Raw genomic sequence first — 22,188 nt, forward strand, 5'->3', positions numbered from 1 at the left:
GCGCCACAAAGCCGACACAGAATGGGACGCTACTAACGCGCCTTATATCGTTGACTCATTGAAATTACTGCTGACGAGCGCTCTCTCGTCAGCAGTTGCCACAAGTGCAACAACATTAACGTAACGCAAACTACTTAACGTCGTGCGCCCCCGGAAATGCTCTGCATTTGATCGTGCCCCTCGCGAGGGGGATGTTTATACAGGAACTCCTACTTCTGCGGACTCCTGGCGCCCTCTTTCTGACATTGTAGAGACTATGAGGCGGTCTTCCAAGGGCGCCAAATTTGAATTCTACAAAATCGATTTTTTTGAAATGCCGCGCTGAGAACTCACTACAGGAGCGGATTGTGGCTACATACGGGACGTATAGCAACCACAAGCTACGCCTATTTTTAAGTTGGACTTGCCGACCGGCCTCTGAACGCAATGTAGGCAAGTTGTAGACACCGACATTTTGTGCATCCGTACGAAACGTACGTCAGGGCGAGCGAGCAATGACGCTGTCAGTGCGCACTGTGTTAATGATACCTCGGGATGCAAAACGTTCTTGAAAGATGGCGAAACCAGATGGGGCTGCCATGGGAACAAAACCCTGTTAGGCATCCCTCAGGAGTCTGCTCGAGAGTGCGTGTGTGTGTGGCGGCAAATGTGTGCGGCAGTGCAGTGTCCTAAAGTGCTCTCTGCCTAATTTCCACCATCGTGCTCTAGAGTGGACCTGTTTATGGCTTGGGTTCCGTGCGTCTTTGTTCTGTGTCAACAAAACCACTGCTCTCTCTTGTCGGCGTTGCAGTTACGTGCTTGGCTTGTTTCCTGCGGCTCTCTAAAGACAGTGGTCGTCTTTCGCGCTGGGCACAATCCTGAGACCGCATGTCTTTGAAGCGCAAGGCATTCCATAGCACCGGGCGTTCGTGCGTGCTCGCTTATTTGTGTTTGTTTGTCTGTCTGCAGTTGTTTTGTATGTTTATTTGTTTCTTTGTTTTGTTTTGTTTTTGCTTGCGTGCTTGCTTGCTCTCATGCTGCTCCGGCTGAAGGAAGCGTGCGCCCATGCAGAAAGAGACTCCTTCGGCCAAAAATGTGACAACGGGGCCGACACATTATTCGTCGCCGCCAATTTTCACAGCTGGACGTCGCGCGTGGTATTATGTTGAGTGCGGGGGTCGTTTCATGACTGCAACTCCAGTCGCAGGGAAAAAGTCTATCGACGCCCGGAGTCCGTACCTTTCTAAAAATATTGTGTCCAGCTCGCACTTCATAATGCTGCCACTCCTCTCACCCATCGGCGCAGCAGTCACTAGTCATCGAGGATGCTCATACCATTCAACTCAACTTTAATGCTTTCGCATTCACGTTTCATAAGAAATGCTTAGGTGACTTCTGAGTTCCAAGGCGGGACGGGGATGGTTGCTGTGCACGCGCGTGCAGTTAAAATATTTGTGAGCAAGCTCCTGTGCGGTGTCAAGGTCGGTAAGCAGTCGCGATAGTGCCAGTGCTTCAGCTTGCTTAGGTGATCTAGTTAGAGATAATGCGTAACAAAATGTGTCCTTTAAGCTCCCCCGATACCACAAATGCCCTCTTTTGGACAAAATACGCATCTTTCTGGTAGCCCGAGTCCATATTGTCCACCTTCGGTTTGTCGATGGTTTGACGACACCCCTTCTACCCTGAGTCGGCACTCTACTGCACATTCTGCGTTCGTCCCACATTAGGATTATATGCGAAGGTTTTTTTGGGGGTTGTATGATGATGATGTTAGGTTTTCTTGGCGCAAGGGCATCAAGGCCAAAGAGCGCCAGTACTGTGGTGAGGATTATTCAAGTGAGAATATAAAGTACAGAATATGTAATAAAAGGTATCTCAAATTTCTGTTAAAAAAAGAATTGGTGTAGAGGGCCAAGTAAAAACATTTGTCAATATGACAGGCATTTTCTATGTGCACCCCTTGCCACCGTCTTTGCGGTAGCAATGAGTGGCCCTACCGGGTTCTAGCGTGCGATGGTGACTCGGCTCACGGGTGATATGACACATACCTTAAAAAATCTACGTCTGAGAGGTACTTAAAAACACGGTTAACAGAGAAAAGTGGCTCGTCTGATAAAAATAGCAGTGGGTGTTGAGGGATCATGCGTGTGTACAATTCTGGAAAATGAAGCTTTCTTTGCGGTTCAAGTAGTTTGCATTCTACCAGTACGTGAATGACTGATAGCGGCCCTCCACACCTCAAGCAACGTGGCTGTTCTGTTCCTTTCAATAGGTACGCATGTGTAGCATGGGTATGGCCTATGCGCAGTCTACAGAGAGTAACCTCTGTGATCCTGTCTCGTTTCTCACGGATCGATCTACGTAACTTGGGTTTTACCATATGCAATTTGTTTGCTGTTTGCCCATTCCAATCTTCCTGCCATTGGTCGCGCAGCCTCTTACGTACGTACGCTTTAAGATCCTCGTACGGGACGCTTTGAATATCTAGATCACTCCGAAGAGCTGCAGTTACAGCATTCCTGTCTGCTTGCTCATTTACGGCTATGCCGCAGTGACCTGGGACCCAACAGACTGTGATTTCAAGTTTTTGTTTGTGGGCTGAGCACAGTAGTTTTAGCAATTGATTAAAGACTGGATTTTTTTGTAACTTTCCTGACGCTAAAGCCTGCACAGCACTTTGAGAATCAGTGAATATCACTGACTTTTGGACATTGTTCTCAATAATATATTCTACAGCCAAAACAAGGCCATGTGTTTCAGCAGTGAATATAGATGTGGCTTCAGGCATAGTCTTTGACGCGGAAAAGTTTGGACCATGTGCAGCACATGATACTACACCAGCTGTCTTGGAAGCATCTGTGTACTCAGATGCTCTGTACTTGTTCTGCAAAAACATAAAATGCTGCATAATTAATTCCTTTGGAGCGGTTCTTTTGTCAATATTCATAAAAGAGAGATCATAAGAGATAGGGCACAGATCCCATGGAGGGACAAAGTCAGCAAAGCTGGTTTTCTGAGCGTCAGTGAAGGATATTCCCAGGCCTGTGGCCAGTGCCCTCACCGACAGAAGGAATGGCTCAGCCATGGCAGGTCGCTTTTCAAAAAGCTTGATTGCCTGGTTACCTAGAGTGCTGTTCGGGTGTCCGGTCAAGGATGCCACTTTTAGAGCATAATTCAGCCCAGTGTACTTCCGCTGTGTTTCAAGAGACCACTGATTGGCTTCCACATACAGGCTTAAAACAGGGCTTGTTCGGAAAGCGCCTGTAGCCAGACAAAGGCCAAGATGGTAGACAGGGTCTAACATCTTTAGTGCTGTTCTCGAGGCAGATTGATAAACAAGACACCCGTAGTCGATGCGGGACCTCACAAGGCTATTGAATAAGGCCAATAGGCACTTTGTGTCAGTACCCCAAGACTGGTGTGAGAGGACTTTCAGGATCCTGACTGTATCCAAACACTTAACTTTAAGGCGTTGGAGGTGTGCAATTAATGAAAGTTTGTCATCAAGTACAACCCCAAGGAACTTGTGCTCCTTTTTTACTGCTATGGGTGTTTCATTGAGTTTAATAACAGGATCTGGGCGGATACCACGCTGCCCAGAGAAGACCACACACGTGCTTTTTTCTGGGTTAAAACAGAAGCCATTCTCATCTGCCCATTTCGTAAGTTTGTTTGCAGCTAGTTGGATTTGCCTCTCACAAATGGACATATTACATGATTAAAACGCAATGTGCACATCATCCACGTATAGCGAGTAGGATATGGAGCGAGGCAGTGCAGTTCCTAAGGAATTTATTTTAACAATAAAAAGGGTGCAGCTGAGCACACCACCCTGCGGCACTCCATTTTCTTGGACGAACATCTTCGAGAGGACATTTCCAACCCTAACCTGAAAGGTGCACTCCTAAAGGTAATCTTTCAAACTGTTCAGCATGTTTCCACAAACTCCAAGGCGGCGCAGATCCCAAAGAATACCGTAACGCCAGGCTGTGTCGTAAGCTTTCTGGAGGTCAAAGAAAACTGATAAACAATGCTGCTTATGAACAAATGCGTCCCTGATGTAGGATTCCATAGCCACTAGGTGGTCTGCTGTAGATCTACCAGAGCGAAAACCCGCCTCGCGATTGTCTATAATACCATGGTACTCAAGAAAATAGATAAGGCGACGGTTAATCATTTTTTCGAAGACCTTGCATAAGCAACTGGTTAAAGCGACCGGTCTGAAAATAGTTGCAAGTGATGGATCTTTCCCCTCCTTTAGAATCGGCACCACAATAGCTTCTTTCCACACTTTTGGAAATTGCCTTGCACGCCAGATCTTGTTAAACAACAGTAAGAGCGCTTCGAACGTGTCGTCGTGCAGGTGCTTAATCATGGTGTATGTTATTCGGTCTCGACCTGGTGATGATTTACCACAAGTAGTGACACCACTTTAAGCTCCTGCATAGTGAAGGGGCAATTATACCCTACCTCAGGCTGCCGTTTGCCACGTACAATCTTCCGTTCCTCTGCCTTCTTGTGTCTCAGGAAGTTATTTGAATAGTGACCTGAGCTTGATACATACTCAAAATGCTTGCCTAGGGCATTCGCTTGGTCTTGTAAAGTGTCTCCACTTGTGCTGACCAAAGGGTGCGTAAGAGTATTACTTCCTCGGAGTGCTTTGATTCTCCTCCATACTTTCCGCGTGTCAGTATATTGCCGCGAACCATACATTGGGTTTGTTTATTTGTGTTTTGCTTTTACCGCCCGGCTGCGCCGGTCTGTGTTATCTCTGCGCCAAGGGAAGCGCGTGTTCCATTTCTTTCTGTGCCGCATGTGTTATCTGTTGTGATAGGGAGAGCATTCCGATCTAACGTGAACAGCCCAGAATAATCTTCTTGGATCTACTATGTTCTAGATGCGAATCGACGTTTCGAGAACCACGCGCGCCAAAAGATAAAAAGCCTGCAGTGCGGACGCCGGGGCATTCGATTCGACGACACTCGCCTGTGCAAGTCACTTTGTTGACCGCTGCTTCGCCGCCTCTGTATTCTTTTGAGTTGTTAGGGGAGCACAAGTTCGCTCCAATAAACGTGTTTCTCATTCAACACCACTGCATCGTCCTTGTCTTCGTGACATCTGGTGGAGGTGCTGGGTACGCACCCTTCATGCCCACTACAACCTCGAAAAGCCGCCAAGCCAGTCCAACAAGAGCCAGCCCCCGCCTGCAAGATTTACCGCCCGAGTTCGGTCTTCTGCCAGAAGGGCCCAAGAGAAGGAACGCTGCAACCAACACCATGGTGCAAGAAACAACGTCGCCAATCATCCTGCAGCAGCCCCGAGAACCGCCATCGTTCCGGGGAGCCCCCGCTGAAGACCCCGAAGAATGGTTGGAGAAGTTGGAGCGCGTCCGCATCTTCAACAGGTGGGACGATGAAGAAACGTTCCGGCATGTCTTCTTTTACTTAGAAGATGCTGCTCGAACTTGGTTCGAGAACCATGAGAGCTCTTTGACCGACTGGACTCAATTCAAGAGGGAGTTCCTTAAGACCTTCACTACCGTGGTGAGAAAAGAGCGAGCTGCGCTTTTGCTTGAAACTCGAACGCAGCACCCCAACGAAGGAGTCGTGATTTTCGTTGAGGAGATGAAGCGACTTTTTCGTCGTGCGGACCCTGAAATGACCGAGGAAAAGAAGCTCAGGTTTCTAATGCGAGGAGTGAAGCAAGAGCTTTTTGCTTGTCTAGTCCGTAACCCTCCGAAGACAGTGGCCGAATTCGCGTCTGAGGCGGCCGCGATGGAGAAGACGCTAGAAATTCGAACCAGGCAGTACGACCGCCCTGTCAACGCGCTGTGCTCGGAGACCATCGGTGCTGCAAATGGAAGCTCCGATACATTGCGAGAGACCATCCGAGCAGTGGTCAGGGAGGAGCTTCGGAAGCTTTTTCCAACGACGCCGCAACCTCAAGTGGCTTCCCTGACCGACGTAATCCGAGAAGAAGTCCAAAACGCACTGGGAACTTCTACGCCGTCGGAAGCACCCCGCGAACCACAAGCCATGACCTACTCCTCGGCTGTTCGTCAACCCCGCCCTGCTCCAACCCGTCGTCAAGAGGCTGAGCCATACCGCCGTCCAACGCCGCCCGCCCGACGCCCTGTAGACCAATACCAGACGCCAAGGAAGACCGACGTGTGGCGAACGCCCGATAATCGCCCGCTGTGCTACCACTGCGGAGAGGCCGACCACATCTACCGTCGCTGTCCCTACAAGAGGCTCGGTTTGCGAGGGTTCTCCGTCGACGCCCCACGCCCCCGATACGGCCAGCGCCCTGCTGAGATCGAAGAATACCTCTCCAACACCAACCGAGGACCAGCCCGCTTCAACCGTTCACCGTCGCCCTACCCGTCTCAGTCACCAAACCGCCGCAGCACTGCTGACTTCTCACGTGGAAGGTCCCCCAGCCCACGCGGGGGAAACTAAAAGCAGCAACTTCGGGAGGTAAAGTTGCACAACGGCGGAAAAATGAAAACCCTCCAACGACGCAGCGACTCGCTGAAGACCATCATTCACGACATGCCCTCATCCCGACGACCCGACCTAGCCCTAACGAGACTCCTGAACACGACGACAGCTACACGGCGCGACGAGTACCCGACCTGACCAAGACGTCCGTTGAGAAGACGACGACAACGACGATGCACAGTGCCCGACCATCAACACGTACAAGCAGAGATACGACGCCCCGACGAACCCGCAACTCGAGGACGACTGCATCTGACGTCAAGGTGTCCATCGACGGCTTTGACGTAGTCGCCCTCGTAGACACGGGAGCTGACTATTCGGTAATGAGCGGACCATTTGCGTCTAAACTGAAGAAATTTATGACCAGATGGGACGGTCCGCACATACGCACAGCAGGAGGCCACCTCGTGACGCCAAGTGGAACGTGCACATCGCGCGTCACCATAGACGGCACAACGTACCCTGCGGCGTTCGTCGTTCTGCCTAACTGCTCCCGCGACGTGATTCTCGGAATGGACTTTTTGACGGACAACGGCGCAATAATTGATCTGCAGACCAAGTCGATAACATTTTCCTCCAATCACTCCACGACGCCGCAGCCGAACCCCGATCACCGTGCTGCTGTCAGGATCGCCGACGATCACATCACCCTGCCACCCCGCGCAAGCTTGATGATCGCCGTCTACTGTGAGGATGCTGCTTCTGACATCGACGCTATCGTAGAGAGTGATCGAAGGTTGCTTCTCGACCGCGGTGTCTCCGTCGCAAGAGGCATTGCGCACTTTAAGCAACGCCAATCTCACGTTTTGGTCACTAATTTCACCGAAGAGTACCAGCATTTAAACAAGGGAGCTGCAATTGCGTTCCTCGAAGAAACGCAAGAAGCAAGTGATGTGATCGCAGTCGCCGACTTTGAACGCACACCCGTAGAAACATTCAAGCTCCCGCAGCCATTCGACGTGAATCCGGCGCTACCGCAAGAACAACGGAAAAAATTATTGGCTTTGCTGCGTCGCTATAGCGAATGTTTTTCGTCGAGCGCAAAACTACGTCAGACCCCTCTAGCGAAGCACCGAATAATAACCGAAGATGGAGCCCGACCTACCCGACAGTCACCGTACCGCGTCTCTTCACACGAACGGGAAGCCATCCGGACTCAAGTCGACGACATGCTGAGCGATGACATTAAACAGCCATCGAAAAGCCCCTGGGCTGCGCCCGTCGTACTCGTAAAGAAAAAAGACGGCACATTAAGGTTTTGCGTTGACTACCGGCGACTGAACAAAATCACGAAAAAGGACGTGTACCCCCTCCCCCGAATCGACGACGCCCTCGACCACCTCTGCCACGCGAAGTACTTCTCATCGATGGACCTGAAGACCGGCTACTGGCAAATTGAAGTGGACGAGAGAGACCGAGAGAAGACTGCATTTATAACCCCAGACGGCCTATACGAGTTCAAGGTGATGCCGTTTGGGCTGTGCACAGCACCAGCGACGTTTCAAAGAGTCATGGACACTGTGCTAGCTGGCCTTAAGTGGCACACCTGCCTCGTATACCTCGACGACGTAGTGGTATTCGCCCGGACTTTCGACGAACACCTTGCAAGGTTGAAGTCTGTACTCGAGGCCATTCGTACGTCGGGGTTGACGCTGAAGCCTGAAAAGTGCCGTTTCGCATACGGGGAACTCAAGTTCTTGGGCCACGTCGTCAACGCCGCGGGAGTCCTACCTGACCCGGCAAAAACTTCAGCCATTGCGAACTTCCCAAGGCCAAAAGACAAGATGGGCGTGCGGAGATTTCTCGGGCTGTGCGCATACTACCGGCGCTTCGTCGCAAACTTCGCACGCATTGCAGAGCCACTCACGCGCTTGACGAAAGATAGCACCCCTTTCAGCTGGGAAAACGACCAAGAAAAAGCATTCGGCGAGCTGCAAAAACGCCTGCAAAGCCCGCCCGTGCTCGCTCATTTCGACGGAAATGCCGAAACGGAAATGCATACGGACGCCAGTGATATAGGCTTGGGTGCCGTCCTTGTCCAAAAGCAAAGCGGCTGCGAAAGGGTAATCGCCTATGCTAGCCGTGGTCTGTCGAAGGAGGAGAAAAACTATTCTGCCTCTGAGAAAGAGTGCCTGGCTATTATATGGGCGATTTCAAAATTTCGCCCATACGTTTATGGAAGGCCATTCAAGGTTGTAACAGACCACCATGCGCTGTGTTGGCTCGCCAATTTGAAGGACCCCTCTGGTCGTCTTGGGCGGTGGAGCTTGCGCCTGCAGGAGTTCGACGTTACAGTCGTTTATAAATCCGGCAGGAAACACTCCGACGCCGACTGCCTGTCCCGCGCCCCCGTCGACCCACCACCACAAGACTCTGATGAAGACAGCGCGTTCTTCGGGATCGTGACGGAGAGCGACCTAGCCGCGCAGCAGCGTGCCGACCCCGACTTACGCGTCATAATCGAGTACCTCGAGGGATGCAACGTTGCCGTTCCTAGGACCTTCAAACGCAGTTTACCAGCATTCAGCCTGAGAAACTCCGTCCTTGTGAAGAAGAATTTCAGCCCCGGAACAAGGGCGAATTACCTTCTCGTCATCCCCGCGGACCTTCGTGACGAAATTTTGGAAGCGTGCCACGACGACCCGTCTTCCGGACATCTGGGCACAGCCCGCACTATCGGAAAAATCAAGGCGAGGTACTGGTGGCCCGGCCTTGCCTCTGACGTCACCCACTACGTCCGGAGCTGCCGTGACTGCCAGCGACGAAAAACGCCGCCGACAAGACCCGCCGGACTTCTGCAACCGATCGCCGTCCCATCGAGACCATTTCAACAGATTGGAATGGACCTTTTAGGCCCGTTCCCTACGTCACGATCACAGAACAAGTGGATTGTCGTAGCGACAGACTACATGACGCGCTACGCAGAGACCGCCGCTCTTCCGAGGGGGACTGCACAAGAAGTGGCGAAGTTCTTTATAAGCCAGGTTGTGCTGCGACATGGAGCCCCGGAAGTCCTAATCACAGACCGCGGAACGGCATTTACTGCGGAGCTGATGCAAGGAGTATTACGCTACAGCAACACGGATCACCGAAGAACGACGGCGTACCACCCCCAAACGAACGGACTAACAGAACGTCTGAACAAGACAATCGCAGATATGCTGTCAATGTACGTTGACGTTGAACATAAGACTTGGGACGAAGTGCTCCCGTATGTCACGTTTGCGTACAACACGGCTATCCAGGAGACGACACATCTGACGCCGTTCGAGCTTGTCTACGGTAGAAGGCCGACTACGATGCTCGACGCCATGCTTCCGCACGTAGAAGACGACGACCTCAACGCCGACGTCCACGGATATCTTCAACGTGCGGAGGAGGCCCGCCAGCTCGCTCGAGTTCGTATAACGGACCAGCAGCTGGTGGATGCGGGCCGCTACAACCTCCGACGCCGAGACGCCGAGTACCAACCAGGGGATCGTGTGTGGGTTTGGACTCCCATCCGACGACGCGGACTCAGTGAGAAGCTCCTGCGAAGGTATTTCGGACCCTACCAGATTCTACGACGTGTTGGCCAACTTACCTACGAAGTGATCCCCGATGGAGACTCCGGCACATCACGACGACGCACGCGGCCTGAAGTCGTCCACGTGGTTCGCTTAAAACCTTTCTACGGACGATGACGAACTTTTATTTTCCTTTGTTCGGACTGTCGCTTATGTTAGCATCGGGTCGATGCACTCTTAGAGGGGGGGGTAATGCCGCGAACCATACATTGGGTTTGTTTATTTGTGTTTTGCTTTTACCGCCCGGCTGCGCCGGTCTGTGTTATCTCTGCGCCAAGGGAAGCGCGTGTTCCATTTCTTTCTGTGCCGCATGTGTTATCTGTTGTGATAGGGAGAGCATTCCGATCTAACGTGAACAGCCCAGAATAATCTTCTTGGATCTACTATGTTCTAGATGCGAATCGACGTTTCGAGAACCACGCGCGCCAAAAGATAAAAAGCCTGCAGTGCGGACGCCGGGGCATTCGATTCGACGACACTCGCCTGTGCAAGTCACTTTGTTGACCGCTGCTTCGCCGCCTCTGTATTCTTTTGAGTTGTTAGGGGAGCACAAGTTCGCTCCAATAAACGTGTTTCTCATTCAACACCACTGCATCGTCCTTGTCTTCGTGACAATATGATGTGATTGATGACACAAAACGATTCCAGCTTTCTCTTTTCGCAATACGCCGAATCCGTCTGCCATTGGCCTTTGCCCGCTTGAAAAGTACCAAGTTTTCAGTCGTTTGGCACCTACGCAAGACACCCCATGCCTTGTTCTGTTCCTTACGGGCCTGCCTGCAATCATCATTCCACCAAGGTTTTGGCTTAGCAACCCTACTAGAAGAAGTCTGGCGGATGGACTTCAGCGCAGCTTCAATTATATGGGTGGTCAGAGTCTCAGCAGCTTGATCAATACCATGGTTGTCTATAAGTGTATAGTGACACTCAGAGAGCTCTTTGAATTTTTTCCAGTCTGCGGCCTCTTCCTTGAACTTTTGTGGGCATGGAGTGTCGTCTTGTTTATTGTCTAAAAGCTTCAGGCTTACTGGAAAGTGGTCACTTCCGTACACGTTATTAATGACCTTCCACTGGAGTTCTGGAAACAGAACTGGAGAGGCTATGGCGAGATCTATGCAGGAGTACGTGGCATGTGTTGTGTTATAATATGTTGGGTCTTTCTTGTTAAGTATGCACGCTCCAGATGATAGCAGAAACTTTTCAAAGAGGCGTCCTCTATCATCCGTGCGTGCAGAACCCCAGAGTGGGTGGTGAGCATTACAATCCCCAACTAGCAGATACGGCTCTGGCAGCTGATCAACTAATGTTTCAAACTCCATACTGGAGAGCCCGTGGTCTGGAGGTATGTACAGTAAGCATACTGTTACCAGTTTATTAAAGATAATGGCTCGTATGGCTACAGCCTCTAAACTGGTCTGTAGCGGTAAGAACTGGCATGCCACTGATTTTTGCACGATAATCGCAACTCCCCCAGAGGGATGCATGCACCCATCCCTGTCTTTCCTAAATACAGAGTAGTTCTTTAAGAAGTTTGTTTGGTTCGTTCTCAAGTGTGTCTCCTGGAGACACATAATACTTATTTGGTGTTGTGACAGCAATTCATAGATATCGTCCAAGTTTTTCAGGAGGCCTCTGCAGTTCCATTGGACTACATTATCAGCTACCATCAGCTTATGCTGCACAAGGATTAAGGTAGTGCCATGCTGTCACCCTCCCAGGCTCAAGAGACCTTCCCAGGAGTCGTGACCCTAGGTGGCTTTTGCTTTGAACGGTCAAGCGACTTGCCACGCCCTATCGGCGTACTGTGCAACGGAGAGCTTGGCGTTGTGTCCATGGCTTCTTGCGAAGCCTCTACAGCAGGGCTAGGCTGGCTGGTTGCGGCAGCCTGCCTCTCGGCAGGCACCGGCGCTGCAGTGCCAGCAAGGGGCCTAGCGTTGGCATCAAGGGGTGCTGGGGCAGCCCTTGACGCTTCTTTTGTGGCATGTGCAGTGGCCTTAGCCACCGGCACTGAGGGGGCTTGGGGTGTCCCTTGGGGCCTCGCTGGGAGGGTTCCAAGGGGAACTCGAACCGAGTGTAGCGCCGCCCCCCGTCGCGCTACATCGGCAAAGCTAGTGTGTGTCAGGAACAGTCTCTGTCGTGCTTCCCTAAAGGTAATGTTTTCCTTATACTTCAGAGCAATTATTTCTTTTTCTTTCTTCCATTGCGGGCACAAGCGCGAGTACGCGGCGTGCTCTCCCATGCAGTTTACACAGTGCAGTGGAGCTTCACAGGTGTCAGACGAGTGGTCGGGGAGGCTACACTTCGGACATGATGCCTTGCCTCGGCAGCTCAATGAACCATGGCCAAATCTTTGGCATTTATAGCAGCGTCGGGGGTTTGAAATATACAAACGCACAGGGATTTTAACGTAGCCTGCCTCGACAGACTCGGGCAGTACACTGGTCGAGAATGTGAGGATTACATGCTTGGTCGAAATTTCCTTCCCATCCCTACGTATTTTGATTCGTTGAACATTCACAACATTCTGGCCCTCGAACCCTTCCAGGAGTTCTTGCTCAGACAAGTTCAGGAAGTCTTCATCAGAGATAACACCTCTGGTAGTGTTCATGGATCGGTGGGGACTGATGCTCACAGGATTGTCGCCAACAGTGGTTATTTTCGTCAACTTGGCACACTGAGCTGCATCTTGTACTTCTAGGACAAGGTCACCGCTTCCCAACTTTCTTACTTTATAACCGCCGCTTAGCTCATTCGTTAGAACTTTGGCTACCAAGAATGGTGACAGACGTCTCATTGACAAGCCTTCTTTTTCACAGTGCATGACGTGGAACTTTAGGAAATTTTCTGACTTTTTAGGGGTGAAAAACTGCTGAACTGCTTCGTTGCGTCCCCGTTTTGGAGGACGATCATGGGATGCAGAAAATCTTGTTGCCATAACAAGTGAAATCAATTCAGCAGCTATGCTGGCCGCCCACCACCGAGCCCAACCTGGGAACGCGCTAGATGCGCGTTAGCCATACATAGCTGCTATAACCCTGTTTAAGTCCTCAAGGTTTATTTATTTATTTATTTATTTATTTATTTATTTATTTATTTATTTATTTATTATCATACTCTCAAGGCCCGGAGGCATTACAGAGAGGAGTGGGTATTGTTACAAACAAATTCATTGACAACATTTTTAAAGTTAGTGGCGTCAGTAATAGCAGCGATGGAGGCAGGGAGATGGTTCCAGTCATTCGTTGTTCGTGGTAAAAACGAATCAAAATGAACATTGGTGCGAGAGGCAGGAACTTCAACCTTGAAACGATGATCTGTGCGTGATGAAATGTATGATGGCGGGGACATTAGCTCGTTCCTGAGGGTCTGATTAGAGTAATAAATCCTTTGAAAAACACACAAGCGAAAGTATTTACGACGTAATTCTAGGTTAGGCAATCCAAGGGTTAGTTTCATCGCCGAAACACTTGCATGACGAGAATAATTACAAAGAATAAAACGAGCAGCTCGATTTTGGATTGATTCAAGAGTATTTTTGAGATATACAGCAGAAGGGTCAAAAATAGAGCATGCATATTCCAGCTTAGGCCTCACTAAGGATTTATACAAAAGCAACTTGACAGCTGGAGTTGCCGATGAAAAATTACGCCGCAAGAATCTGAGCATGCGGCTGGCATTACTGTATATGTAATTTATATGTGTGTTCCAGGTGAGGTTATGTGAAATGTGAATACCAAGATACTTGTACGAGGAGACACTTTCTATAGCTACATTGTTAACGCTGTACTTAGGAGGAGCAATATTCTTAAACGCACGACAAACACGCAATGCCTTGCACTTATTAATGTTAAGCTTCATTTGTGATTTAGAGCACCATGATGTTACTATGCCAATATCTGATTGAAGAGCATCGCAGTCACCAGGATTGGAAATAACTCGATACAAAACACAGTCATTAGCGAAGAGCTTAATTGACGAGTTAATTTGGCCCGGGAGATCGTTAATGTGAATTAAAAACAATAGAGGTCCTAAGACAGATCCCTGAGGTACTTCAGAGGTTACACGAGCAGTAGAAGAGTAACATTCGTTAGCAAAAACAAACTGTGAACGATCGGACAAAAAAACCTTAATCCAAGAATGTACACTGGGATCGATGTTTAGCTTGCTTAATTTAGCCAGGAGAATTGTGTGTGAAACAGTATCGAACGCTTTGGCGAAATCTAAAAAAATACAGTCTACAATAATGTTAGCGTCCATCGCTTGAAATAAATCATTTGTGAAAGACAAAAGCTGGGTATCACAGGAAAAGTGTTTCCTAAATCCATGTTGGTGCGGGGTAAAAAATAAGTTTGACTCAAGAAATGAAAGCAGGTGTGAATAAATTATGTGCTCCATTAATTTGCAGGGGACGCTAGTTAAGGATATAGGCCTATAATTGAGCGGAGAGAAACAACTACCAGATTTGTGTACGGGAATAATCATTCCTGCCTTCCAATCACTTGGCAGAGCGCCGGTTTGAAGTGACTGATCAAAGATTTCAAGCAAGATTACAGATGAATAAGCAATGGTGCCCTTAAGAAATTTCGAGTTCATACCGTCAACACCAGAGCATGCAGACACTTTTGAATTCTGTATCAACTTCACAACGCCATTAAGATCAATGAAAATCGGCGACATTGAAGTGTAAGGTACATCAGGAAAAACAGCACTGGCGCAAGGCGCAGAATCAGAAAATACAGAAATGAACGCATCATTCAATACTTCACAACACACGGTGCGACCGACAGGTTCATTGCTAGAATCACAGAGTTCGATGGTACTCGATTTTTTACCGTTGACCACACTCCAAAATTTCTGAGGGCTATCTTTTAAAAGAGAAGGCAGCGTTTGCTCATAAAATGTTTTCTTATTTATTTATTTATTTATTTATTCATTTACCCTAAAGGCCCTTACGGGCGTTACATAGGGGTCGCAATGAAAAAAAGAACACATTGCAACATTAAAAACAGCAACACCAAAAAAATGCGAATACAAACACATTCATGTCGAAATGCATAGTTTCAAAAAAAGGGTACACAAAAGGCGCACAACAGTTATCCAATCCCTAAAATGCGAGGGTTAAAAAATGACCCAGGTTCAAAATAACACAAACATCGAACATTGAACCAATCTAAGAGGTTCAAAAATGACACAAACACTGGAAAATGATTTATACATTGAGGAATAACTGCAATTCTTTGATAAATGAGTCGTGATTACTGAGTGTGACGATGTTACCTTGGAGCTGATTCCAGTGACGAATAGCAAGTAAGAGTGGCGAAAAGAAAAATAGGTTGGTACGCGCGAATATTGGTTTAACTTTGAATGCATGATCTAAACGGGAAAAAACGCGACCAGCGGGTCTTATGTGCGAGGCAGCGAAAGAAGACTGGCTGTGGTATAGCCTATGGAAAACCGATAAAAGACTATAAAGCCGGCGTTGTTGTAGAGGTGGTAAGTTCAGGGATTGTTTCATTTCTGTTATACTTGATGTTCGTGAGTAGTTCCTGAGAATGAATCGGGCAGCTTTATTTTGGAGTGCCTCAAGTTTATTTACGAGATACGACTGATGGGGGTTCCAGATTAGCGCTGCATATTCAATCTTTGATCGAACAAGTGTTTGGTAGGCCAGAAGCTTTGTGGATGTGTTAGCTGAATGCAGATTGCGCCTAATGAATCCGAGTGATTTAGAAGCTTTGCTGGTTATTGTATCGATATGGTGATTCCAGGTTACATCAGACATTATGTGGACCCCCAAGTATTTTACCATGGTTACGGTTTGTACAGGCATACTATTGAGAAAATAGTGACGGGGCTCAGACGCGCTAGTTTTGGTAAATGTTATGGCGTTAGTTTTGGGCACATTTACTTCCATCTGCCAATCCCTACACCATTTCGTCAGTTGATTAAGGTCTGCTTGCAAGGATAAGAAATCTTGGGGGTTTTTAATTTGCTTATAAATGACGCAGTCATCCGCAAATAATCGGATAGTAGAAGAGATATTTGTGTTAATGTCATTGATATATATTCAGCTACAGCAACCTTGTAACTGCTCAAAGCTGTTTTGTAGGCATTCCAACGCTCAACACTTCCAGAGTGTTTTGCAGATCGGAAAAGCCGTTTCTTTTTGTTTAAATAAAAGCTTAAGATGCGAGTTGAACCAGGGTGCACGAGAATCGGGGTAAATACGCTTCTGTGGTATGTATTGGTTAATCAGGGAGGTAGCTTTTTCTTTGAATAATGACCAGTTTTCTTCGACTGTTCGGGAGTGAAAACTTGGAATGTAGTCAGCGATGAACAATTCTAATTCGTTATTAATTGCGTCAAAGTCTGCACTTCTGTAATCACGAATTACTTTGGACGAGGTAAGGGAAGGCAAGTTTAAGTTCAAATCGCACTGTATAATACAATGGTCACTAATACCCGGTAGATAAGTCATAGGAGAAACAAATTCCGGTGATGTAGTGAGGATTAAATCTAAGATATTCGCGGACTGCGCGGAACATCGAGTTGGCTTAAGAACAAGCTGGTGCAGGTTGAAATCAAGACAAAGGCTTAAAAATTCAAAATATTCCGAGGAGCTTTCTTGGGTTGTAGGGGGATCGCTCTGCCAGTTAATGCCCGGAAAATTGAAGTCCCCGAGGAGTATTAGCGGCATGGAAGGAAACCTTACTGTCAGATTGTTTATAACGTCATGCAGCTCTGAACAAAATGTGTTAGGCGAGGAAGGCGCTCTGTAGACAACGCAAATGATAAAGTTTTTTTTCTGAAAGCCTATGCGTGCGCACACTAGCTCTAGAGGTGACGTGAGCTGGATGGAAGAGGATATCAAAGAATCACGAACAGCGATAAGTACGCCACCTCTAGATCGCACATCACGGTCATGTCGATAGAAACGGTAAGCACCCTCGCACTCTAGAATTTCACGGTCAATAATTTTGCTAGAAAGCCAAGTTTCTGTCAAAACAACAATGTCGGCACTGCACGTGTCGACTACGGAAGATAAAGCATCGCGCTTGTTGACGACGCTGCGAATATTCGTATACAGAAGTGAAATATTTTTTTTTTTGCCACCGGACCATGACTCCGCTATGCTGGTGAATTGCTAAGGCCATCAGAGGGCCCGCTTACGACAGCATTCATTGCACGAGGCTCACTTGTCTGGATTTCGCAAACCCGATCGGTTACCGGGCAGTACATGTACGTTTTTTTGCCTATCAGCAAATGGTTGAGCCGTAGCAAATATTTCTGTCCGCTAGCCTTTGCAAATTCGATCAACTTTTTATGCGACAAGCGCGTGGCACGGCAGAAATCTTCGCTAACGGAGATGCCAGTACCTTTAAATTTTTTTCGCTCAGCAAAGACCTTCTGTTTATGCTTAGAAGACGAGAATTTTACGATTATAGGTCCATGTTTGTTTACTGTGAAGGAACCTAGTCTGTGGGCTCGGGAAATTGCTTCGTCGGTTAAGGTTAGCTGAAGTAGATTGGAAAGGCAGTCTCGAATTTTGGTTTCAGACTCAGACCAATTCTCAGATGGCAGAAGGTCAGGGATTCCGTAGAATATAAGATTTTCCCGTCGAGACCGGTCTTCCAGCTCGTCCAGCCGAGAATTTATAGCCGTAGTTCGGTCTCGAACTGCTTCATCAACAACTCTTGGTAGATCATCAGCGACCTGATTTGCTTCGTATGATTCCACCAGGGATTCAACGGTTGCGAGCCTACTTGCTAAGCTGGAAACTTTTTCCTCTAGTTTTTGCTGATTAGCTCGAACCTCGGACAGCATCCCTATTACCTCGGTATGGCGTGCGTCGGTTTTAGCAAATAAGGCGGCAATTGCAGCAAGAATATCTTCTTCGAGACCAGGGTTAAGCTCCACATCCCCGGCTAACATAAGTAATTTCACAACATGCACGCACTCCGACAGGTCACCAAGAATCACCAGTGGGCTTGGAAAGAGCAGCAGCCAAATATTGCTGGATCGCTTAGCGTGCAAGGAAGCGTGTTTACCAACCTGCACGATGAACAAGAAAGGGTTTTGAAGCGACTGCATGGCTGCCGCTTCATCCAGCCCACTGAAGTGACCCGAGGAAAGTGTCGCTCTTAAGTAATTCTGGCAGACTGGTGTCGTAGGCGATGTGGATGCCAAGCCGAAGCGGGGCACGATGTACGCCATGTGGAAGGTGGGATCGGTACTGTTCCCGCCGCTGACGTAACAAGGCGACGAAGGCTCGATGATAACTTCGTAGGGGTAATCCAAGTGGTGCCACGTGCCGAGGAACGCCAGTATCTGCCCGATGAACAAGAAAGGGTTTTGAAGCGACTGCATGGCTGCCGCTTCATCCAGCCCACTGAAGTGACCCGAGGAAAGTGTCGCTCTTAAGTAGGTCTGGCAGACTGGTGTCGTAGGCGATGTGGATGCCAAGCCGAAGCGGGGCACGATGTACGCCATGTGGAAGGTGGGATCGGTACTGTTCCCGCCGCTGACGTAACAAGGCGACGAAGGCTCGATGATAACTTCGTACGGGTAATCCAAGTGCTGCCACGTGCCGAGGAACGCCAGTATCTGCACGATGAACAAGAAAGGGTTCTGAAGCGACTGCATGGCTGCCGCTTCATCCAGCCCACTGAAGTGACCCGAGGAAAGTGTCGCTCTTAAGTAATTCTGGCAGACTGGTGTCGTAGGCGATGTGGATGCCAAGCCGAAGCGGGGCACGATGTACGCCATGTGGAAGGTGGGATCGGTACTGTTCCCGCCGCTGACGTAACAAGGCGACGAAGGCTCGATGATAACTTCGTAGGGGTAATCCAAGTGGTGCCACGTGCCGAGGAACGCCAGTATCTGCCCGATGAACAAGAAAGGGTTTTGAAGCGACTGCATGGCTGCCGCTTCATCCAGCCCACTGAAGTGACCCGAGGAAAGTGTCGCTCTTAAGTAGGTCTGGCAGACTGGTGTCGTAGGCGATGTGGATGCCAAGCCGAAGCGGGGCACGATGTACGCCATGTGGAAGGTGGGATCGGTACTGTTCCCGCCGCTGACGTAACAAGGCGACGAAGGCTCGATGATAACTTCGTACGGGTAATCCAAGTGCTGCCACGTGCCGAGGAACGCCAGTATCTGCACGATGAACAAGAAAGGGTTTTGAAGCGACTGCATGGCTGCCGCTTCATCCAGCCCACTGAAGTGACCCGAGGAAAGTGTCGCTCTTAAGTAGGTCTGGCAGACTGGTGTCGTAGGCGATGTGGATGCCAAGCCGAAGCGGGGCACGATGTACGCCATGTGGAAGGTGGGATCGGTACTGTTCCCGCCGCTGACGTAACAAGGCGACGAAGGCTCGATGATAACTTCGTACGGGTAATCCAAGTGCTGCCACGTGCCGAGGAACGCCAGTATCTGCACGATAAACAAGAAAGGGTTCTGAAGCGACTGCATGGCTGCCGCTTCATCCAGCCCACTGAAGTGACCCGAGGAAAGTGTCGCTCTTAAGTAGGTCTGGCAGACTGGTGTCGTAGGCGATGTGGATGCCAAGCCGAAGCGGGGCACGATGTACGCCATGTGGAAGGTGGGATCGGTACTGTTCCCGCCGCTGACGTAACAAGGCGACGAAGGCTCGATGATAACTTCGTACGGGTAATCCAAGTGCTGCCACGTGCCGAGGAACGCCAGTATCTGCACGATGAACAAGAAAGGGTTTTGAAGCGACTGCATGGCTGCCGCTTCATCCAGCCCACTGAAGTGACCCGAGGAAAGTGTCGCTCTTAAGTAGGTCTGGCAGACTGGTGTCGTAGGCGATGTGGATGCCAAGCCGAAGCGGGGCACGATGTACGCCATGTGGAAGGTGGGATCGGTACTGTTCCCGCCGCTGACGTAACAAGGCGACGAAGGCTCGATGATAACTTCGTACGGGTAATCCAAGTGCTGCCACGTGCCGAGGAACGCCAGTATCTGCACGATGAACAAGAAAGGGTTTTGAAGCGACTGCATGGCTGCCGCTTCATCCAGCCCACTGAAGTGACCCGAGGAAAGTGTCGCTCTTAAGTAGGTCTGGCAGACTGGTGTCGTAGGCGATGTGGATGCCAAGCCGAAGCGGGGCACGATGTACGCCATGTGGAAGGTGGGATCGGTACTGTTCCCGCCGCTGACGTAACAAGGCGACGAAGGCTCGATGATAACTTCGTACGGGTAATCCAAGTGCTGCCACGTGCCGAGGAACGCCAGTATCTGCACGATGAACAAGAAAGGGTTTTGAAGCGACTGCATGGCTGCCGCTTCATCCAGCCCACTGAAGTGACCCGAGGAAAGTGTCGCTCTTAAGTAGGTCTGGCAGACTGGTGTCGTAGGCGATGTGGATTCCAAGCCGAAGCGGGGCACGATGTACGCCATGTGGAAGGTGGGATCGGTACTGTTCCCGCCGCTGACGTAACAAGGCGACGAAGGCTCGATGATAACTTCGTACGGGTAATCCAAGTGCTGCCACGTGCCGAGGAACGCCAGTATCTGCACGATGAACAAGAAAGGGTTTTGAAGCGACTGCATGGCTGCCGCTTCATCCAGCCCACTGAAGTGACCCGAGGAAAGTGTCGCTCTTAAGTAGGTCTGGCAGACTGGTGTCGTAGGCGATGTGGATGCCAAGCCGAAGCGGGGCACGATGTACGCCATGTGGAAGGTGGGATCGGTACTGTTCCCGCCGCTGACGTAACAAGGCGACGAAGGCTCGATGATAACTTCGTACGGGTAATCCAAGTGCTGCCACGTGCCGAGGAACGCCAGTATCTGCACGATGAACAAGAAAGGGTTTTGAAGCGACTGCATGGCTGCCGCTTCATCCAGCCCACTGAAGTGACCCGAGGAAAGTGTCGCTCTTAAGTAGGTCTGGCAGACTGGTGTCGTAGGCGATGTGGATTCCAAGCCGAAGCGGGGCACGATGTACGCCATGTGGAAGGTGGGATCGGTACTGTTCCCGCCGCTGACGTAACAAGGCGACGAAGGCTCGATGATAACTTCGTACGGGTAATCCAAGTGCTGCCACGTGCCGAGGAACGCCAGTATCTGCACGATGAACAAGAAAGGGTTTTGAAGCGACTGCATGGCTGCCGCTTCATCCAGCCCACTGAAGTGACCCGAGGAAAGTGTCGCTCTTAAGTAGGTCTGGCAGACTGGTGTCGTAGGCGATGTGGATGCCAAGCCGAAGCGGGGCACGATGTACGCCATGTGGAAGGTGGGATCGGTACTGTTCCCGCCGCTGACGTAACAAGGCGACGAAGGCTCGATGATAACTTCGTACGGGTAATCCAAGTGCTGCCACGTGCCGAGGAACGCCAGTATCTGCACGATGAACAAGAAAGGGTTTTGAAGCGACTGCATGGCTGCCGCTTCATCCAGCCCACTGAAGTGACCCGAGGAAAGTGTCGCTCTTAAGTAGGTCTGGCAGACTGGTGTCGTAGGCGATGTGGATTCCAAGCCGAAGCGGGGCACGATGTACGCCATGTGGAAGGTGGGATCGGTACTGTTCCCGCCGCTGACGTAACAAGGCGACGAAGGCTCGATGATAACTTCGTACGGGTAATCCAAGTGCTGCCACGTGCCGAGGAACGCCAGTATCTGCACGATGAACAAGAAAGGGTTTTGAAGCGACTGCATGGCTGCCGCTTCATCCAGCCCACTGAAGTGACCCGAGGAAAGTGTCGCTCTTAAGAAGGTCTGGCAGACTGGTGTCGTAGGCGATGTGGATGCCAAGCCGAAGCGGGGCACGATGTACGCCATGTGGAAGGTGGGATCGGTACTGTTCCCGCCGCTGACGTAACAAGGCGACGAAGGCTCGATGATAACTTCGTAGGGGTAATCCAAGTGGTGCCACGTGCCGAGGAACGCCAGTATCTGCCCGATGAACAAGAAAGGGTTTTGAAGCGACTGCATGGCTGCCGCTTCATCCAGCCCACTGAAGTGACCCGAGGAAAGTGTCGCTCTTAAGTAGGTCTGGCAGACTGGTGTCGTAGGCGATGTGGATGCCAAGCCGAAGCGGGGCACGATGTACGCCATGTGGAAGGTGGGATCGGTACTGTTCCCGCCGCTGACGTAACAAGGCGACGAAGGCTCGATGATAA

At 49.9% G+C, this 22,188-nt stretch overlaps 2 protein-coding genes across 2 annotated transcripts in view; both read right to left on the minus strand.

Moving 5' to 3' along the window:
- The window catches only part of LOC144179564 (frequenin-2-like), a 538,475-nt gene that overhangs the window by 26,311 nt on the left and 489,976 nt on the right, over positions 1-22,188 (minus strand). The gene's annotated exons all lie outside the window — the stretch shown is intronic.
- LOC144174231 (uncharacterized) lies at positions 17,174-18,136 on the minus strand. Its single transcript, XM_077702796.1, has one exon. It carries the CDS (start codon positions 18,134-18,136, stop codon positions 17,174-17,176), a length of 963 nt encoding a protein of 320 aa, XP_077558922.1.

The sequence above is a fragment of the Haemaphysalis longicornis genome, unplaced genomic scaffold (assembly GCF_048455015.1).
Source record: "Haemaphysalis longicornis isolate Haplotype H1 unplaced genomic scaffold, Haemaphysalis longicornis Haplotype H1 scaffold_1, whole genome shotgun sequence".
Taxonomy (NCBI): Eukaryota; Metazoa; Arthropoda; class Arachnida; order Ixodida; family Ixodidae; genus Haemaphysalis; species Haemaphysalis longicornis.

Coding starts and splice junctions, on each gene's coding strand:
- LOC144174231 (XM_077702796.1), bottom strand. CDS start 18,136: ATGCAGTCGCTTCAAAACCCTTTCTTGTTCATCGTGCAGGTTGGTAAA.